The sequence below is a fragment of the Leuciscus leuciscus genome (assembly GCF_965113295.1).
Source record: "Leuciscus leuciscus genome assembly, chromosome: 8".
Taxonomy (NCBI): domain Eukaryota; kingdom Metazoa; phylum Chordata; class Actinopteri; order Cypriniformes; family Leuciscidae; genus Leuciscus; species Leuciscus leuciscus.
Genome location: NC_138732.1, coordinates 8,361,758 through 8,382,067, shown reverse-complemented (window position 1 = coordinate 8,382,067; position 20,310 = coordinate 8,361,758). Strand labels below are relative to the sequence as shown.

The window sequence follows — 20,310 nt, the reverse complement described above, 5'->3', positions numbered from 1 at the left end:
AAAAAAAATGTTTTGTATAATTTTAAAGCATGATGGGTAGTGAAGGGGTTTCATTTAGATGCATGTTACTGTTTGCATTTGGAAAAAGTGTTTGCTCCCCCCCTGTGATTTCAGTGTAGTGCATCAGTGGACAAATGTTTTGATTCCTCATGTCTTCACAGATGGATTCATACTTCAAGGCAGTGTTTATTAAACCATACACAATTCTATAAAATCTCCAGAGACTTCATTTACAGTTTTATGAACAGAATAGGAGACCAGAGAGCGTACAACACAGAAAACTGTCATACAATCTAAAATATACATTTTGTTTTCAGAGAGCCTTACAAAGTTGTATAAAAAAAAAAGTAGATTTTTTTCTTTGACTGATATGAGCAAAAAAAAGTCAAAGAAAATACAATCCATTTGCGCTTTTAGTCTTGCATACGATAAATGTAATTATACCCTTGGACAAGGAAAAATCATTTAGACTTTGAGCCTCATTCATGACAAGAGCAGAAGAAATGTTATAAAACCATAGTTATGCAAACGTTTGCATTTGATAGTTTGTTTTATGAATGGTTGATACATTTTCTTTAATAATTCACACATACCCACCGACGTTATATAATAACTAGCCCCCATTTTGACCGATGTGAGCTCTGATAGTGGTGTGTGTTTGTAAGACAGTCTGTGGATTTATAGTACAAGCACATATACGCTAAAAAATATTATAATTCAGTTATGCACTGTTATTAAATTTTACACTAATCAGAATTTACAAAACAATTACAAATGTCATTCAGTCAAATTTTGATAAGAGACACAACTAAAGACTAAAAAGCACGAAAAATTATTCTTCTACCTTCACTCTTTGTGAACATCTGAAAGGCTTCTAAGTGTTAGTTAGCTCCCTATAATGGAGACTATGAGAATAAATACAGTCAATTATCCTAATGTCTTCCTGTCAAAGATGATTTTGCAACAATCAAAAGGTTTAGTCAAACGGAAGCCAGTGGTGCCACAAGAAATGAATGCGTAAGTGTTAAAAATACAAAGAGATCAAGAGTTGATTATTAGAGTTGGCCTGTAGTTTCCCATACATGATCAGCAGAGAGGTTAGGCAGTGTCAGGAGGCGCTGGAGCTCCTCTGGAGCAGAAGCGAATGGCAGACGTCACATACGCGGACGGGTCTGGGGTACGAGGGCAAAGCCAGCTCATTACTAGAGCAGTTGCTGCAGTAGATGTCTCCACAGTTCCTGCAATGGTGCTTTAAACAGACACACGAGAGTGGAGTTATTCACCAAAGGACTGAGACATAGTGATTGACAGAGTGGAACTGCACTCACTTTCCTCCGAGCGATTGAGAATTCTTTCAGGCACTGTTTGCACTGCGTAGCTTCGTCGTCTTTTAGCCAGGCCTGACCCTAGAGGACAGAAATTACAACATCAATTGCCATTATCATGATACTGGAAGTTACGTTTGAAAGAAATTAAAGTTTTATTCAGAACGGATGCATTAAATTGATCAAAAGTGACAGAAAAGACATTTATAATGTAACAAAATATTTCAATTTCAAATAGATGCTGTTCTTTTGAACTTAAGTTTCCACAAAAACATTAAGCGGCACAGCAGTTTTCAACACTGATAATAAGAAGAAAGGTTTATTGAGCACCAAATCAGCACATTAGAATGATTTCTGAAGGATCATGTGACAGTGAAGCTTATATATATTAAAGTGCAATAATATTTCACAATATTTTGCTTTTTTTTTTTATGAAATAAATGCAGCCTTGGTGAGCACAAGAGACTTCTTTCAAAAGTATTTAAATATCTTACCAACCACAAACCTTTGAACGTTATATACAGTACATAGAAACAAACTAAGAAACCTGATAAACTAGATTCAAACAGAAATTTTATAATAATTCATCTTTCTTATTTATGTAAAATATGCTGCAATAATGTTTTGAAATTCTATTTCCAAGCTTGAGCCCTCAATGTTTTATTGTCTTGTCCATCTGGAATTTTAAGTCTGATCACTTAGTAAAGTTATAACATCTCTCAGGCACCATTATAATGACGATGTAGCAGTTTAGGACGAGTTACACAGCAAAGTTTAATAAAGCGAACAGTAAAGGCCCTTGCACGCCGAGTCCGAAATTCGCATCAGAAATTTTCGCATGTTAAAAAATAAATACGGCCTCACTTTATGTTAATCACGCTTGAATCCGAAACTTCAGTCCGTCATAAAAAAAATAAAAATAAAAAAAAAATTCCCATCAGGTTCCGTAGAAAGCATTTTGATTGGTGTTTTGACAATTCAGAGCCACCGAATCACGAATACGAAAAAACGCATGCGAAAATTTCGGACTTTAAGCATTTCGGCATTGTGCAAGGACCTTAATACTTGGCAAGCACTACTAACCTTTGCTTGGCTGTACAAATGAACACAAACAAAGGTGAACTTGCATGAAGCTCTTTTACCTTCAAGGCTTTATTGACCTCTTTGAAGTCCTCCATCTTGAGTTTGGATCTGAAAGTGGGATTTTAGAGTAAGACTATAGTGTGTGATATCAGACAGGAGGGGTGACAGAGAAATGAAGATAGAGTGATCTCACTGGCTGAGATGAAGTCCCATCTCCTGTAGAGCCTGTTCCTGCTCCTCACACAACTGCTGGAGCTGCTTCTTCTCCTGTCGAAGGTCAAGAAGCTCCTGTGGAAACAAAGGAGTATGCTGGATCAAAGCAGTCATTTATTCAAGTGATTTATTGTCTGCCCTGGTTTAAAGCATCAGTGTATCTGACCGTCTGCAGGCCCTGCAGCTGCTGGAGCTGTGTGCGCAGCTCTGTGCTGTTGTCCTGTTCTCGCTGTAGTTCCCTCTGCATGTTCTGACGCTGTTCTTTCTCCACGCTGAGCTCTGACTCCAGGCCTGCCCTGTACAAAAGACAGATAAGCAACAACATGGAGTCAAATGACGGGGTATCTGCAGGCTTTTTACAATCAAATTAGAGTTTAGAGTTTATTAAGACCTGCACATATAATTTATTACCATATGGGTGGTGTGAAGAAACATCAAAAACCATAAAATGACTGAAAAAATATAAAAGTTCAAATAATACAGGTTTTGACAAAAATAAAAAGGTTTTTAAAATGATAAAGCTCACAAAACCATTTCAGCCTTCAAATTTTTTTTGGTGAAGAATTATAAAATCAACATAAGAATCAAAATTATAAAGATTCTAGAAATCTAAAAAAACATATATTGAGAGAGTACAAGGCTAATGGCACACCTTAAGAAAAACATGCTTTTCACTACTCCCATAGTGTATGATTGCAGAAAAAATATGCATGCTTGTATTGCACATTGATGGAGCAACATATTTTGTGTATAAGATAAATCATAAAAGTGGTTTATTTGTTTAAAAATCTTGATTAAAGCATGGGGCAAAAGTTACAAAGTATTGACACAAATAATAATAAAAATATCAATAATATTTTTAATTCTTATTACAAGTCCAAAACATGTTCAAAACAATCACTAGCAAAGTTTGTATAATTTTCTGTTTATTTTGATACATTTTCAATTAATATACTGTCATTAAAATATGTTGATATGTTCACGAACAGTTGTGATACACAATGTGGATAGTCAATCATTTTAGATCAGATTCCAATCGGATAAACAAATAATCGGATTTGGACTGACGGTGTAAACGTAGCCAAAGACTTCTTATGGCCATACATTTGATTCAACTGAACTTAAGACTCTTTAAGGTCCTACGGGAACCCTGTAATAAATCAAGATCTTGAGGAGTGAAAACATGACTGCAAAGTTAGCGTTAACAGAAGCCCAGTTCACACTACCTGAGCGTGTCGAGGTCGGCGAGACGCTTCTGCAGAGCGTTCACTTTCCCTTTCATCTCCGATTTCAGCTCATTCTGGCTTTCATCTGAATTCTTGCGCACATTTTCTGAATTTTGAAGTCTGAGGAGCAAATGCTTGAGTTTAAGAGGTTTCGAAAAAGTCCATACACTGCATATCATACATATCTCCAAAGTTTACCCAAAATGAAACTTCTGTCATTATGTTGTTTCAAACCTGTATGACTTGTTCCCCCAAAGCAAGAATAAAAAGAGAGAGGTATCCAGGTTTGGAACAAGATAAGGGCGAGTAAGTGACTTTTGGGTGAATTATTCCTTAAATGTGCACCTTTGCTCCAGTTCTTTCATGGCAGCCTCCATCTGAATCATCTTCTTTTCCAGTTGTAGCATGTCCTCCACCTTTTTCTGGGCCACTCGGTCAGACTCCTTATGGGTCAGACGAAAAGGTTACAAGTTATCCTATTCCAGTTAACATCATGCTATACAGACAAAAACAATGTAACACCTGTGCTTTGTTGAACATCTGTATGTTGAGATTCTTGACTTGGTCCAGTTGTTGTCGTAGTGCGGCCAGAGAGTCCTGTTTCTCATGCGTGTCCTTTTCCAAAAGTTTCATGGCGACTTCCATTTCCTGTTTCATACCGACCTGCAGCTCCAGCTCCTTTTGTAGCTCCTGATTGGACACACAGTGTATGCGATTGGCTCGATACAATGCCCGGCCACACACTCCATCAATTAGTGTTAGAAGAACTATTGCCAAACATACAACATGCTAGAAACATAATAATCACTGCAATAATGATCCAGTCATAGACGCTTAAAGTCCCCCTGTAGTCAATCATTTTGTCCCTTAAAACTCATCTTTGATCACTAAAATGACATTTAAACATTTATTTTCCTGTGAAAAATATTTCTTCATGCCTTAAAATAGCTTGAAATGTAACTCTACACCCTTGTTTAATTTATGGCTTTGACTTGTGACTTTGCACATGGTTTGTCTTAAAGCTTATTAAAAACACCACATAGACATATAAACAAGATTAAAAACTTTAAGACTTTGCCTATTTAAATCCAAACAGCGACTTTCTTTGGCCGGGCAGTGTACTATGCAATACAATAGTGACTCCAAATCAAAAATAACTGCACATTCAGAGCTGGATTATTTTACATTCTTACCTGCCGGATTCGCTTCTCCTCCTTGTACTGCTTCCAAACTACATTGTACATTTCATCCAAACCCTGACGTGTCTGCCGATATGTTTCCAGCTCCACCTGGCTGTCTTGCATAGTCACCTAAAACATTCCAAATGTGAGGCAAATTTGTCTTCACTTGGTAAATAAAACTGGCCAGATGGTAGGTCACTTTTTTGGGAATTACCTTTACTTTCTCCATTTCACCTGATGGATTTTGGGTTCCTTGCGATTGTCGCATTTGGCTTGCTTAGTTCGGGTTTTAATGGCATTTAACATTAAATGATATTATTGATTTGACTGCACTAACACTCCGATGGGAACATAACTTGAACTGAGCTGGATGATGGTCCAAGAGCTGATTATAGCCGAACTGAACTCATTTCATAATTGATGAACTTTACACGGTTATTGAACTGAGCTGAACCAACACTGAACTAGGGGTGGGGGAAAAAATCGATTCTTCGATGCATCGCGATGCGGACGTGGACGATTCTGAATCGATTCACAAATGTCAAAAAATCGATTTTCTAAAAAAATATATATATATATTTTTTTCTAATAACGTAATATTGGCGGAACGCAAAAGGCGGAACTATAAGCGGACGTGCAGTGCGCGGACAGTCTGTGGCGCGCACATAACAGAGTCGCGCACATACATAACAGACTCATGATGGCTGAGCGCCAAATTCGAACGGCACCTTCTTCGTTAAAAGCTAACGTATGTAAAATTGGCAATTTCATTGTTACCTATTTAGTATTTTTGTATGAGAGCTGCATGCTTTCTGTATTGTTTAGTTTTCACATCAGTACACTGTGTAAACCGATCTGTTATACGTACGTTATACTGCAATATGTGCAATTTCAGTCACAAAAAGTTACATTTTGACTGTGCTCTCTGCAGATGTTCATTCACTTTTTTTGTATAAGCTGTTTTTGATTGTAGTATACAGCAAACATTTCAAGTTATAACTCTTTATTATTTAGTTGTGTATAAGAGTGGCTTTGTATGTTACTAATTGAAGCTACAGTAAGTTGTTCAAAAATGTTCATTTTGTCTTCTTAATGATTAAATTGGACAATTTTCTTCTAGAAAGACAAGGTGTTCAGGTGGAGAAAAAACGTTTTCTTTACCTTGACATGTTTCGACTGCAACCGGCAGTCTTCTTCCACCTGAACACCTTGTCTTTCTAGAAGAAAATTGTCCAATTTCTACAGTATGTTGGTTCTGATCTACTTCCTAAAGGAAATAAGCCTTTCATTTATTTGTTATTGTTTAGTTCAACTTGATGAGTCACAACACAATGTGATGTATTCATTTCTGTGTTCTACAGAACATAAGCTACATACAAATCATTCTGAAGTTATAACTACACGACACAGAAAGTGCTTTGAGTTGTTGTTACTCAATAAAAGTAATTCAGCAGCTGACTTTTTTTAATACTGCAATCACTTTGTAGTGTATTTTCGTTTACTGTTGTGAAATGGAAAATCAATAATCGCTAATCGAGAATCGTTAATAATCGAAAATCGACTGTAATCGAATCGGGACTTCAATAATCGTAATCGAATCGAATCGGGAAATCAGACAGATTAACCACCCCTACACTGAACTGACTTCAGCTGAATAATGACACGATTGTCTGTTTAGGGCTGATTTACAGCAGAACTTGAATTTGTCTCATATTTGATGAAGTTTGAGTCAATGGGTCTCATTCATGAAACATTCGTAAATATACGAGTAAATATGTGAGTGATTTGCGCGTAAAGAGACCTTCCCGAAAACTCTTCTCCTGATTCACAAATACTTCGTAAACGTCAGATGTGATAATGAAATGTGTGTGTGTGTTAATGAATTCCAATCGGTCGTAAATGGGACGCGCGCGCACGCTCATTCTCAATTACCATAAATCCCGCCCATTAAATCCAACTGACAACTATATATATGGGCATCATATTATGACACCAAACGAAGGATTTCAACATGTCTTCTCAAAAGCGAATGAAAAAGAGACATTTCTCAGATGCAGAAATTTAAGTTTTATTATCAGAAGTTCATGCAAAACGCCACATTTTATTTTCAAGCGTACATAGTGGCGTATCAGGTCCTAAAAAAAAGGAAGCTTGGCAGCATATTAGCACAGTCCCAGAAGTGAAAAGAAAATGGTTCGACATGAAGCTTGACTGCAAAAAACGAATTAGTTCACTTTGAAAAAATCGTATTCAAACTGGAGGAGGACCACCATCATCATCGAGCATATCTACATATCTCATAATAAAAGTAAAAAGGAACAACCGTATGTAATTACTATAATATTTTTTCAAAATGCTGTGTAAATATGTACCCGATTAAGGTGAATTAAAATGCAGCCTTATTAATGAGCAAAACGTTCGGATGTTAAACGCACTATTTACGCGTGGCTGGGAGCAGGTGTAGATTTCTTTCGTACCAACATTTGGAAAATACGAAAAATTTTATGAATCCGAAAATTTACGTCAGAACCACTTTACACACGATTTACACAAAAATTCGTTCTGCTCGTGTTTCATGAATGAGACCCATTGATCGTAAATTTCCTTTTTATCACTGTGAAGCTGCTTTGAAAATCTGTATTGTATAAAGTGCTATATAAATAAAGGCGACTTGACAAAACGATTAGTGATAAACCCATTTTTGGCCATTGTTAGGCTATCAGCATTAGCAGTTCAAGAAGTAAAATTATGCTTCTCACATTTTTTTTTTTCTAGTATTTTTTAACAAATTATTTCATACAGACATTTATCTTGTAATTCTCACCTCCTCTTTCCTCTGACTATTTTGAAGAATACTAGAATTTTCTTGTTTAAGTTGTTCCTGCTCTTCACACAGAGCGTTGATTCTGTCGGTGGCTGCTGTAAGCTGTAAACAAGACATCAAATAAATAAAAATGTTTTTCATGTTAATTCTGTAGTGCATGATTTATAAGCAACAAATCAAAATATGCAAAAGCACACCATAGGCCTGTTTACACCTGGTCAATTCCTGTTTATTTACTGATTGGATAGCTACATGATTTGTTAATCCGTTTCCATGGCCACAAATGTGTTTCCGCAGTTCAATCTTCAATTTCCCGTGCTTTATGCAAATTTACGCTGCATTTAAGTTATTTCTCTGCATTTTATTCACCATAGATGACGTTATGCATAGTAAAAGTAGGCACGGTAAGCTCCATAGTTGGTCATTTCGGGGTGGAGATTCGTACGCACAATCTTCTGCTGACTGAGTTTTATAAATGGAATTTTAGGATGAAATCTACGGAAGTTTTTTTTACATGAGGCACCTGGGGTCTCATTTATAAAACTGTGCGTAGGATCCGTACTTAAAGTGTACGTGCACCCGAAAGCCAAAAATGGCGTACGCCAAAAAATATTCAGACTTATAAAACCATTCGTACGCCAGAACCTGCGCAGAATTCACTTTATAAATCCCAGTCAGCGGAAGATTGTGCGCACATGCGTCTCCACCCCGAAATAACCATATATGGAGCTAGTTTTACTATGCAGATCCTTATCTGCATATCATTTGCATATGATTATTCATCCACGTGATAACGTTTAACGGTACAAGACACATTACATTAATAAAAATCATGTAGTTGCCTATCCTTGCCTTGTTTTTGAATGCACAAATCAAATAGTGTAAAATACATTTCAGAGGAAGTTTTTCTCAATCTTTTAAACAAGCTACAGTTAGTCCAAAACCGTATTAATTACAAGGTATTGCTACTGACCTATAAAGCCCTAAACGGCTTAGCTCCAGTCTATTTAACGGATCTTTTATCGCCCTATAATCCATCGCGCTCTTTAAGATCACTAAATTCAAGGCTTTTGGTCATACCTAGGATATCCAGAACCACCAAAGGAGGGAGAGCATTCTCACATTTGGCTCCAAAACTCTGGAATAGTCTTCCTGATACTGTTCGTTGCTCAGACTCGCTCTCCCAGTTTAAAACTAGATTAAAGTCGCATCTCTTCAGCCAGGCATTCATATAATCCTACAGTTCAAACTACAATCCGGCCTCTAGCTCATAAATGCCAGAGGAGAACTGGCCCCCGACTGAGCCTGGGTTCTCCCAAGGTTTTTTTTTCTCCATTAGGTCACCTGATGGAGTTTTAGGACACCATTAGGTCACTTGATGAAGTTTTTCGGTTCCTTGCCACTGTTGCCTTTGGCTTGCTCAGTTGGGGATATTTTGGGGATATTTAATTTAATTTTATCAATCAATAAATTCCTCTTGAAACGAACTTTGTTGTATTATTTTAATTTAATACTGTGAAGCTGCTTTGATACAATCTGTATTGTGAAAAGCGCTATACAAATAAACTTGACTTGACTTGACTTGACTTTTCCACTGGCCGAATTGTATTTTTAATTGATTTATATTTTTAATGGAAACGGATAGGCCTTGGGCATTATTTGCACGAAACTATTTTCTCAGACAATCTGGAATTATCATGATAAGCAATTATCTCTGTGGTTAAAACATTAAAACACGTACAGCACGCCACAGGAAAAGTGTTCAAAAAACAATCGCATCCACAACAAATATTTCTATTGATTGAATATAAAAAAATGTTGTAACTTCTCAGTAATGATTTCATGTTTAAGTGTTTAACTCCATTAATTTGAATGGCACATTTAATCTAAATGTTTATATCAGAAGTAAAATATAGTTTAAATAATTATTTTATTTATTTAAACTGTTATTTGCTTCAGTTTCACTAAACGGCCCAACGCGCTCGCTGGCGCGGACATTTAAGAAGGGATGGATATTTGCTTCAAGTGACAGGCTTGGTGAGTGAAATTATATTTGTATCTTTCTGTATATGTTTAATTTTCTTTAGATTTTCTGTCTAAAAGTGACCAAAAAGACATTTAACTCCAGCTCACCATCGGTGTCGCCAAACTGCTCCATCTCCAAAGCGTTCGTACGCATGGGTCAGAGTTTGAGTGAAGATGCGCAAATTTTCCCGTCAAGTTTGTTTTTATAAAACACAACTTATGCGTCGGAAGTGGCGTACGCCTCTTTCAGGGTCTGTTTTGTGCGTACGCACCGGTTATAAATGAGGCACCTGGTCTTTTCACGATCAGATCGGTATCCAATCAGAGAAAACGCATGAAGTGATCAGGTGTAAACAGGCCCATAAAAAGTTCTTTGTGTACAGTGTTTTCACCTCCTCAATGAGTTTGCCGTTGGTCTTCTCCAGCGAGTCCATCTTGATCTGAAGATCCGTCACCGTGCAGCTCAGATGCCGGTTCAGTTCTTCTATGTAGTGCTTCTGGTCAAGAATGGCTGTCATCTTTGAATCACTGTTAGCAGTTAAAGAATCCGAAAGAGACAACATTACTGAACATTGTTGCACAGAATTCAATCGTGACATTAAAGGGATAGTTCACCCAAAAATGAAAAATCTGTCATCATTTACTCACCTTCAAGTCATTGTTAAACACAAAAGATGATATTTTAATGAAGGTAGCCATTGACTTCCATAGTGGGTTTTTTTTCTACTATGGAAGTCAATGGTTTGGAACAACTTGAGGGTAAGCGATGACAGAATCTTTATTTTCACAATTATTTGCTAAATGATCACACACTCACTCTTGTGTGGTCTCAGTTGCTTGCAAATCCTTTAGATACATTGAGAAGTCAATGACGCACACCTGCAGCAACAAGAACGCCGTGTTTAGTGTCAATGAGCACATCTGGCAGCTTGGTTTTTAATGGCTATGTGTTTCACCTGAGAATCCAGATCCTCTCCTTTCACACACAAATTTGCATCGATCACATTCAGACCCACCAGCATCCCTACGATCACAGTCCCCTCTTCCTCCATTATAAGAGCCCCAGGCTCATAAAATTCCCTGAGAAAGAAACAGAGCAGGAATTTACTTTGGGAAATTTAATAGCACTGCAACCTTTTGTATGATATCAAATCAATTCTGTACAAGAGTTTAAATATTGAAGTTTTTCTTTTTTTCAATGACTTAACTGCTCTTACCCAAGAAGGTCTCTTCTATTAATAAGCACCTTCATGTAGTCTGCAATCTTTTTCTGCATAAGAGCCAGATGCAGCCACGCTCGAGCTCGACCAAGCCCTGTCCTGAAACAACACAAAACCTAATGAATGTAAAGAGCAAATGCATGCTCTCCTATTACACTGATTCAAACATGATATTACATCCAAGACAAGCGCCTGTGAGTGATGGGAACCTACTTGATTCCAGGCATATCACGCACACTGGTGGCAATATCAGCTGACTCGGGGCTCAGTTTCTCTATCATCTCCAGAGGAGCCCAGATTGACTTATTCTGACCAATGAAAGATTTCCTCACTGCCCATGAGGAAAGATAGAAACATGCAGGATTTAGGCCATTAAAACTGGTTAATTTCACAAAAAATGCCAACAACATGTTTAGGTCTTACACCCCGAAATCAAAGACAATTACTCTTGTCTTTAACAAGTAACTCTTGAAGCAGGGTTATTGGTAAATAAAAAAAATAAAAAAAACAAAAAATAAACATTTTGATTACTTGAAATAAAACAAATATTAACTGAAGTAAATTAATATATAACATTAATAACATTACACACAACTATTCAAAGGTTTGGGGTCAGTAAGGGACCTTTGGGGTCTTTTTGGGGAGAAATTTAATAAATTATATTATATAACATTATATTATATAAAAAAAATTAAAGAAATAATACTTTTATTCCGCAAGGATGCATTAAATTGATGAAAAGTGACAATAAAGACATTTATAATATTACAAAAGATTTCTATTACAGATAAATGCAGTTCTTTTGAACTTTCTATTCATCAAAAAGTCCCGAGTTTTTTGTTTGTTTTTTTACATTGAAAATAATAATGTTTTTTGAGCATAAAATCAGTATATTAGAATGATTTCTGAAGGATCATGTGACACTGAAGACTGGAGTAATGATGCTGAAAATTCAGCTTTGATCACAGGAATAAATTACATTTTAAAATATATTAAAATAGAAAACAGTCATTTTAAATTGTCATAATATTTCACAATATTACTGTCAAATACTGTCAAATAAATGCAGCCTTGGTGAGCAGAAGAGACTTCTTTTAAAAACATCAAAAATCTTACAGATCTAAAACTTTTGACCAGTAGTGTGTGTGTGTGTATATATATATATCTATATAGTGACTCCGGACCACAAAACCAGTCACATGGGTAAATTTTTTTAAATTGAGATTTATACATCATATGAAAGCAGAATAAATAAGCTAGGATTGATTGAATAAATATTGTTAGAATAGGACAAAATTTGGCCGAGATACAACTATTTGAAAATCTGAGGATGCAAAAAATTTAAACATTGAGAAAATCACCTTTAAAGTTGTCCATTTATGTTTGCGACTGTGCTGCATTCACTCACAAAAATAAATATTTTATATTCACGGTAGGAAATTTACAAAATATCTTCATGGAACATGATCTTTACTTAATATCCTAATGATTTTTGGCATAAAAGAAAAATCGATAATTTTGACCCATACAATGTATTGTTGGCTATTGCCAAAAGGCTATTCTGGCTATTCCGAGGGCCATGAAAATGCTGGTGCTGGCTGGTAACTTTATTTTTAAAACACTAGTGGGGAAAGAATTTAGCTTTATGTCCCATCTCACCTTTTAAACCATGTTTAAGGCAGTGCTCCAGAACCACGAAGAACTGCTGCAGAGGTGGATACTCAGAGTCCAGCGTGCGTCCGAGACTGAGAGAGGACTGGATCAGAACCTTAATGCTGAGCTTCATCATGCTGAGGAGGTTCGACCGCTCCACCACCATGGGATCCTTCACAGCTGGACAGATCCGAGACAACACAGATGCATTAACACACGAACACAGCAAACACTTCCTGTGGCATCTGCAAAACCACTCACTCAGCACACAGTCGGTTAGTTTAACTGGTGAGTCAGTGTAATTAAGTGCAAACGCAAAACAATGACTCAAATATTACAGTTACTTAGAACAACAAATAAAAGCCTTAAACAGAACTTGAGGGGAAGTGGAAGTTCCTGCTAGAGAAAAAATATCCAGTCAGGAAGCAGGTGCATTATTCAATTCCTGTACGCTGTAATGGTCTAACAAAACAATTATGTCATTTGTTGTCATTATATATAAAAGAAGCTACAGATGTAGGGCAACATATAACACTGGCTGTATTAAAATGTTTCATCTTAAATGTATATGTCGCTTGTTATAATCACGCTGAATTATGGCCAGATAAGAGCTCATGAATAGATTAAGCTGTTTGATCCAATATCTTGGACCTGGACATTCTTTTGAATGGTTTTGTGGTGTCTAGGTCTCTGTTACAAAACTTCACTGGTGTGTTTATATGCTATCAAATGGTAATCTCATGGTTCTTTGTCATATCACATAGTATTGACATTTTAATATATTCTTATACCTTAGTATTTGGGAAGCTAACATGCCATTTTCAGTAGAAGACTGATATGCTATATTTTTTATTACTTTTACTTTAGCACACTGTATAATTATTATTCATGCAGTTTCATATTTCTCATCAAGCAAATGCATTATTTTCTCATGTCAAGTATGACAGTGGATTTTAAACTGGGGTCCAGGGGCCACAGGGGAGAACTAGGAAACGTTTAGAAGAGAAAAAGTGTCAAATAAAATTAATAAAATTACTTAATTAATTAACTCGGATCGATGAAAGGTCTCGAGGGGCCCCTTCGAATGCACCCAGGCCCGAGCTTCCAGCAGCCCCCCGCCTCGTGGAGAAATTGGTCCCATCACACCAGGGTCCGGTCCACCTCAGAACCGAGCTGCTCCGGGGGCCCCCGCTCAACCTCAAGAGTCCCGAGCCTCTGGGACCTCCCCGGACTGAGATATCGGCCGTTTTCTCTGGAAGTCGCCCATGTATAACCGGACGTTACTCAGGAAGGGAGCCGCCCCGGGGTTCAGGACACTGGGGTCAAGGATTCTCCGAGGGGCCCTTCCAGAGTCCAGAGTCCCGAGCCTCTGGGACCTCCCCGGACCGAGATATCGGCCGTTTTCTCTGGAACTCGCCCATGTATAACCGGACGTTACTCAGGAAGGAAGCCGCCCCGGGGTTCAGGACTCTGGGGTCAGGGATTCCCCGAGGGGCCCTTCCAGAGTCCAGAGTCCCGAGCCTCTTGGACCTCCCTGGACCGAGATATCAGCCGTTTTCTCTGGAACTCGCCCATGTATAACCGGACGTTACTCAGGAAGGGAGCCGTTCCGGGGTTCAGGGGCATTAGTAATTAGCATTAGTAACTCTGGGGTCAGGGATTCCCCGAGGGGCCCTTCCAGAGTCCAGAGTCCAGAGTCCCGAGCCTCTTGGACCTCCCTGGACCGAGATATCGGCCGTTTTCTCTGGAACTCATCCATGTATAACCGGACGTTACTCAGGAAGGGAGCCGCCCCGGGGTTCAGGGGCATTAGTAATTAGCATTAGTAACTCTGGGGTCAGGGATTCCCCGAAGGGCCCTTCCAGAGTCCTGAGCCTCTGGGATCTCCCTGGGCCGAGATATGGCCACTTCCTATACAGCTTTGACTGGGCATAACTCTGGAACCGAGCTTCCCCAGGGCTCCAGACTTTTTAATAAAAAAATTAAAAACTTTATTAAATTGAATAAAATAGATTTTAATAAATAATACATCAACAGCACAATACTATAGTATAAAAAGTATAGGAGTTAAAAAAAAAAAAACGTAATAATGTAACTCACTAAATATTTTCCACACAATATTTTCCACTTTTCAATTAATATAATTTAATATATATAAAACATGTATAAATAAATATTTCAGAGCAGGATTGGGTATTTCTGCATGACAGATGCAGTAGCTGTCTTCTAAAACCTTAGGATGAGGGTCCCTCCTCACACAAGGATGATTATATTTGGGAGTCTGTGGCATCTAAGACTGAAAACCCCTGATTTATGACACTTCATGCAATATTAGTTTTAAATACTCGTTTCACACTTCAGAGTTATTTAAATAGGCAGCAAAAAGGTTTAAAACTTCATGGAAATAAAATACACATTCCCTTATCCATTCATACAAATCTGAACGTAATATTTTTATGTTGAAGTTATTTGTCAACTACCAATTTACGTTGTGATATTACCATGGTACGTGCATGTATGTATAAACAATATCATGGGAATACCCTGGTACTTTATACTTTTATGTTAGTTCTGTTATTGACTACTTATCTTAGTCACTGATCAGTGCAGTCAGTGAACGTTCTTATCCCTATAATTAAATGTCAGACTGAGGAGCAGGTGTCCTACCTGCTGTCTTTATGTGATCAGAGGTGTCAGAGATGTGCTGTGATGTGTCAGATCCCTTTAACCCCGCACTGTAATGATTCACTCCGATGCTCAGAGTCTCCGACGCTTTACGAGCAAACGACAAAATCGGTGCAGACCAAGAGCTGTCTGCCGGTTTGTCCTTCTGGGCCTCGTCGGTATCATTGGCGACATCATCTTGCACCGGTTCCGTAGCCTCTGGGTCTTCTTCTTTTGCAGGAACGTCCTCGCATTCAACTTTCGTGTTTGGGTCCTCGTCCGCCATGTTTACTTGTCAAAACATGTGACTCGAGACCAAAGCAATCGAATTTGATCGCTTAGGGGAGACAAATCCATTAGCGAGCGAGCAGATTTTTCCTTTCAAAACTAATTTTTAGCCATCAATTTAAACAAATTAAAATGATTATTAACTTATTTAAAATCTTATATAAATTAAATATAAAAATAAATAAATAAATAAATAAATAAAAACGCAAAAGTTATTAAAGATAGATTTAAAAACAGACGGATAGACAGATCGGCAGGTAGATAGATTGTTAACCTTTTTAAGTTTAACCTGCGATACACTTAAAAATAGAAACAGCAAATTTGATCTTTATGCTGGTTTGACTCTCTATGTAACAGTTCAAAGTATTCACTAGATGGCAGTAGCGAGCGCTGATTTGCTTATTTGAATGATCATAAATAATGCATGATGCAGTTTGTTCAATGTGTTGTTGTAGTCCTCCTATATATAAAAACAGGGAAAGATGTCTCTGATGCTAAGTAGTTTTTACGATTTCAAAAAACATCCTGACTTAAGTGTTTACATTTTATTTTTAAAAGTTTCTCTTGATTTCCTATAATTGTGATGGATTAACAAAAGTCACTAGGTGTGACAATGAAAGAAGAATGCAGTCGTGGTTAAGGCTGTTGAGGATTAAGGACGATTAAAGATATTTGTCAGATCTTAACATGAAAAGCAATTTAATGTTTAGTCATGAATGCTCTCATTCAATTAATCACACCAGATTGCCAGAAGAGGAAATTAAGTCTGGTATTAGGTCAAATGAAGCTGAACCTGGTTGCTTCACTGCGGGGATTTGTAGGTTAGGCCTACGTTTAACCATTAACTAACATTCATATCATCATCAGATAGACATCTGACGTTAGACATATCATGCATATGATCATTTTTTTATCTGAGTCAAATTTAATGACAAGCTACTTAAAAAAAATGTTCTAGCCTTTCTATTTTTTTTGTGCATAAATGTCAATAAGTCAAATAAATGGTGATAGTTCAAAGTAGGCCTGTATTGACTGCTCCAGTAACAATGCCAATTTATTTGTGAATTATGCATGAACTAAAATTTAGTAGGCTACCTACCTTACTAACACCAGAATAATACATCAGTTGTTTAAAACACTGTACATGAGATATTATGATGTAAGTAAGTTAACCAGAAAAAAAAAGTAAGAGATTCTTCAACACAAATAAATAAAATAAAACGCCAAGCTTTTTTTTCTTGACACACAATCTGTTCCAGCTCTAGTGGGCGTGGCCACCGTCATAATCATATTTAAACGGCTGAACAGTGAGAAGCGGCTGATTTTTAACCTTGACGCACGAGAGACGCTCACAGTAACAAAGTAACACTCGAAGACGAAAAGTAACAATCTCCTGTCACTTCAAAGGAATTAAGAGCGCGGGAAGGATTTTATTTTTAACAACTGATTCTATCGTCGTCATGACCAGAAGGGAAAATATGAAGTTTTTAACTGTTTTGCGTCTTTTTGTCTTTACCATCGGTGAGTAGGCTATATCTGACAGACTTGGTGCTGAAGGGTGTCGAATTCCAATCCTGAGCTAGTTATATAAATGTAAAATGTAATGTTTTGAATAAAATGCTTTGTATTTATGTGGAATTTTCATAACGTGGCTTGTTTAATACTTAACAGACTTTGTTTAACCCTTTAAAACCTAAGATTTGCCAGTGAATCTATTAATGGGTCAACAATGTCATTCTGTTTTAAGAATATTCTGGGATATATTTATTTCTGTCTCATGCGTTCATTCGTTAGCTCAGTGTCTGTGCATGCAAGATTTTTGTAAATGAAGCCCCTCAGCACCCTCTTATGGGTATTAGGTAATGCACACAAACTATTATTAGTTTTAAAACATGCTTATTTGTATGTAAGCCTCGAGACCTTGAAATAAGCTGTTAGATTGTAGTTAAAATGGAAAATATTGGTGTGCTCTTTGCATACATGTAGAAAAATAAGATAAAAAATACAATTCTGAGATACCCAGTGAGTAGTATATCATGTACATTGTGGTCAACAATCCACTTCTTAACCGTTAACAATCAATCAGCCTAACTAATCAAGTTTTAATTGCTATTTACTATGTTTTCCCATTCAGTGGCTGTCATGTCGGTGAGCTGTGCGTCTATAGAGCGGTTCGAGAGCGAGAGGCCTGCACCGACAACTGTGATTGATCTATTGGAAGCACTGAATGAGAAGAGAACTACTTTGGACAACGAGCAAGTGGAATACGAGGAGGAAGCCGAGGAGTATTACTATGACGACGAAGAGGACGATGAGTTTTCGGGGGATTATGTTCTGCCATTGGGTAATTATTGTTTCTTTTTTGCATGCGTCGCTTACTTGGTGTGCCGTAGAATTCGTTTCAATATAAGCTAACTGTATATTTTCTCTTCTCTCCCACCAAAACAGTTGCGTTTTCAAGGAAACCCAAAGACCAGAGTGCAGTTTTGAATGCAGAGATAGCTGAAGGTTCGAAGAGGAAGGGGCTCGGAAGGAAGAAAGGAAAAGGAAAGGGAAAAGGCAAGAAAAGGAACCCTTGTCTAATGAAGTACAAGGACTTTTGTATCCACGGAACCTGCCAGTACCTGAGGGACTTGAAGGGGCCCTCATGCATGTAAGCACTTCCCTTAAGCCATATCGCTTGTCATTTCTGTGATTTTTATGTCTATTATATTTAAATAGTCCTATTTTATAGCAGTGAATGAGAATCAATGGCTATTTTTTCCCCAGATGTGACTCCGGCTACACAGGAGAGCGCTGTCACCTTTTCTACCTGGAAGTAAAGACGAGTGGTGAGGCGTACGACCGCACTACGGCCCTCGCTGTGGTGGCTGTGGTTCTCTCTTCGTTATGTCTCACCATCATTGGACTTCTCCTGGCACTCAGGTTTGTTTGTAATCCCCCTCTTTAGTTTCTATAGGCAAGCTGATGTGTGCAGTGCAGTTTATCATGTCTTTTTATCATATAGGTTTCACAAGCAAGGCGCATACAATGTGGAAAATGAGGAGAAGGTTAAACTGGGAGCCGCCCCACACCACTAAACGAGACGGGAGAGAACGGTGAGTGAAGTCATCCATTTGTATACATTGCATAAACTCATCCAGCCTGACTTGACTCAGTCGCTTGACATCTGGGTTCTTGTTTTATTTCAGGGCGACCGTGTGGAAATTCTACCTCAAAATGAAGTGGCAAAGTTGAATGTTGTGGAGAGCAGCGGGCACAGCGTGCTGGAGAAGAGGGAAGAGTGACCGCGTTTGTTTGGCAGGACTCGTGGCGCCTCCGTGAACTGCCTGACTCGCAAATGACTCGCTAAAAGGTTCGCAGGAGAGCTCAAATCCTGCCACCAACTGGAACTATGACGGACGGACTCGGTTGGGAAGAACCGGAGTTGTTCGATACAGAATAAGAAGGAACTCTTCGGGGTTGGGAATGTAGTTTGAGTTTTAGAGGCTAGGCTTTTTCCAGTACTGAAGAAGCTTTGCCTGAAATGAGTATTCTTACAAATAAGCATTTTTGTTTGTCTTGTGCACTGTGTATTTAATCGTTGCTGGCTATGCTTTAATTTATTTATTTATGTATATATATATCTATTAATATTTATTTGGATGTAGACCAACCTTGTCCAGCCCTAATGCACTGGCAACGTATTTGAAAGTCTTTGTTGTGTTTTATGTCTATGTAAAATTTTATTTATTAAAAAAAGCAATAGTAATCTGTGTCTATTCAGTATGTGAGTACTGAACAATGGTAGACTGAATCAAAATTATGTATATATATACTAAAATAATTAAGTATAAATAGTATATGCTATTTTGATATTTTTTTTTCGTGCATTTAATGAGAATATTTTGGAATTATTATTTGTATTTTAATGTCCAGGACAGTGTTAGAATGTATTTTACAGCAAACTTTATGAAAAGTCATATTTCAAGCTTCTTTTTTTTTTTAAGGAGAGAAAAGAAAAAAACATTTTTGGCCAGTAAAATGCACTGTTATTAAACAGTGAGCAAATTATGAAATGTGAATTGAGCGGTTTATTTTCTGTTTATTTAATTTCAACATCCTTATATAAGACAAAGAAATTGTTTCCACATTCTCTCATTGTATGTATGGAGTATTTTTTGAAATGCTCAGACAAGAAATTCAGACAAATAATAAACTCTTTATATAAAAGACCAAATGTATTGTATTTTCATGAGAGATTTGTATGCTCACTATGTTCACAAGGAGGAAGATTCCAGTGTTGCAATGAGTAATTTCCTCATGAGGGCAGTTACGACCGGTTTCCCATTTTGAGGATATTTTTGAAAACTGGAATAGCGACATGAATACTGTAATGTCTACGTTTTGGCTGAAGCATTTGTCTAGTCTGCCTCCTGCTTTCAATTCCAAAGATTTCTTTCATGTGACATGCACCTGCATCCTGAACATGTGACCTGCATTGTGGCCATTTTACATTGACAATAAACACACTTTCACAAACACACCCATCACATGCAACTTCTCACCTTGCATTACCCGCATAACTTGCTTGCATCATCATGAAATAGCACTTCCTCTATAGAAAGT

The 20,310-nt window shown here is 37.5% G+C and overlaps 2 protein-coding genes across 2 annotated transcripts; one reads left to right on the top strand and one right to left on the bottom strand.

Moving 5' to 3' along the window:
* Positions 1–166: 166 nt before the first annotated feature.
* rufy1 (RUN and FYVE domain containing 1) lies at positions 167–15,728 on the bottom strand. Its single transcript, XM_082176992.1, has 17 exons — positions 15,418–15,728; positions 12,757–12,930; positions 11,311–11,428; positions 11,095–11,196; positions 10,834–10,957; positions 10,695–10,756; positions 10,270–10,405; positions 7,853–7,954; positions 5,041–5,157; positions 4,370–4,537; positions 4,193–4,290; positions 3,848–3,967; positions 2,788–2,917; positions 2,602–2,696; positions 2,468–2,516; positions 1,329–1,406; positions 167–1,249 (listed from the first exon to the last, which is right to left on the bottom strand). Exons 1-17 carry the CDS (start codon positions 15,698–15,700, stop codon positions 1,109–1,111), a joined length of 2,097 nt encoding a protein of 698 aa, XP_082033118.1. The 5' UTR covers positions 15,701–15,728; the 3' UTR covers positions 167–1,108.
* A 1,291-nt stretch (positions 15,729–17,019) lies between these two features.
* On the top strand, positions 17,020–19,921 carry hbegfa (heparin-binding EGF-like growth factor a). The gene is made up of 6 exons (XM_082177162.1): positions 17,020–17,223; positions 17,837–18,046; positions 18,151–18,355; positions 18,472–18,627; positions 18,710–18,800; positions 18,894–19,921. The coding sequence occupies exons 1-5, from the start codon at positions 17,163–17,165 to the stop codon at positions 18,780–18,782; spliced, it is 705 nt and encodes a 234-aa protein (XP_082033288.1). The 5' UTR covers positions 17,020–17,162; the 3' UTR covers positions 18,783–18,800; positions 18,894–19,921.
* The last annotated feature ends 389 nt before the right edge of the window (positions 19,922–20,310 follow it).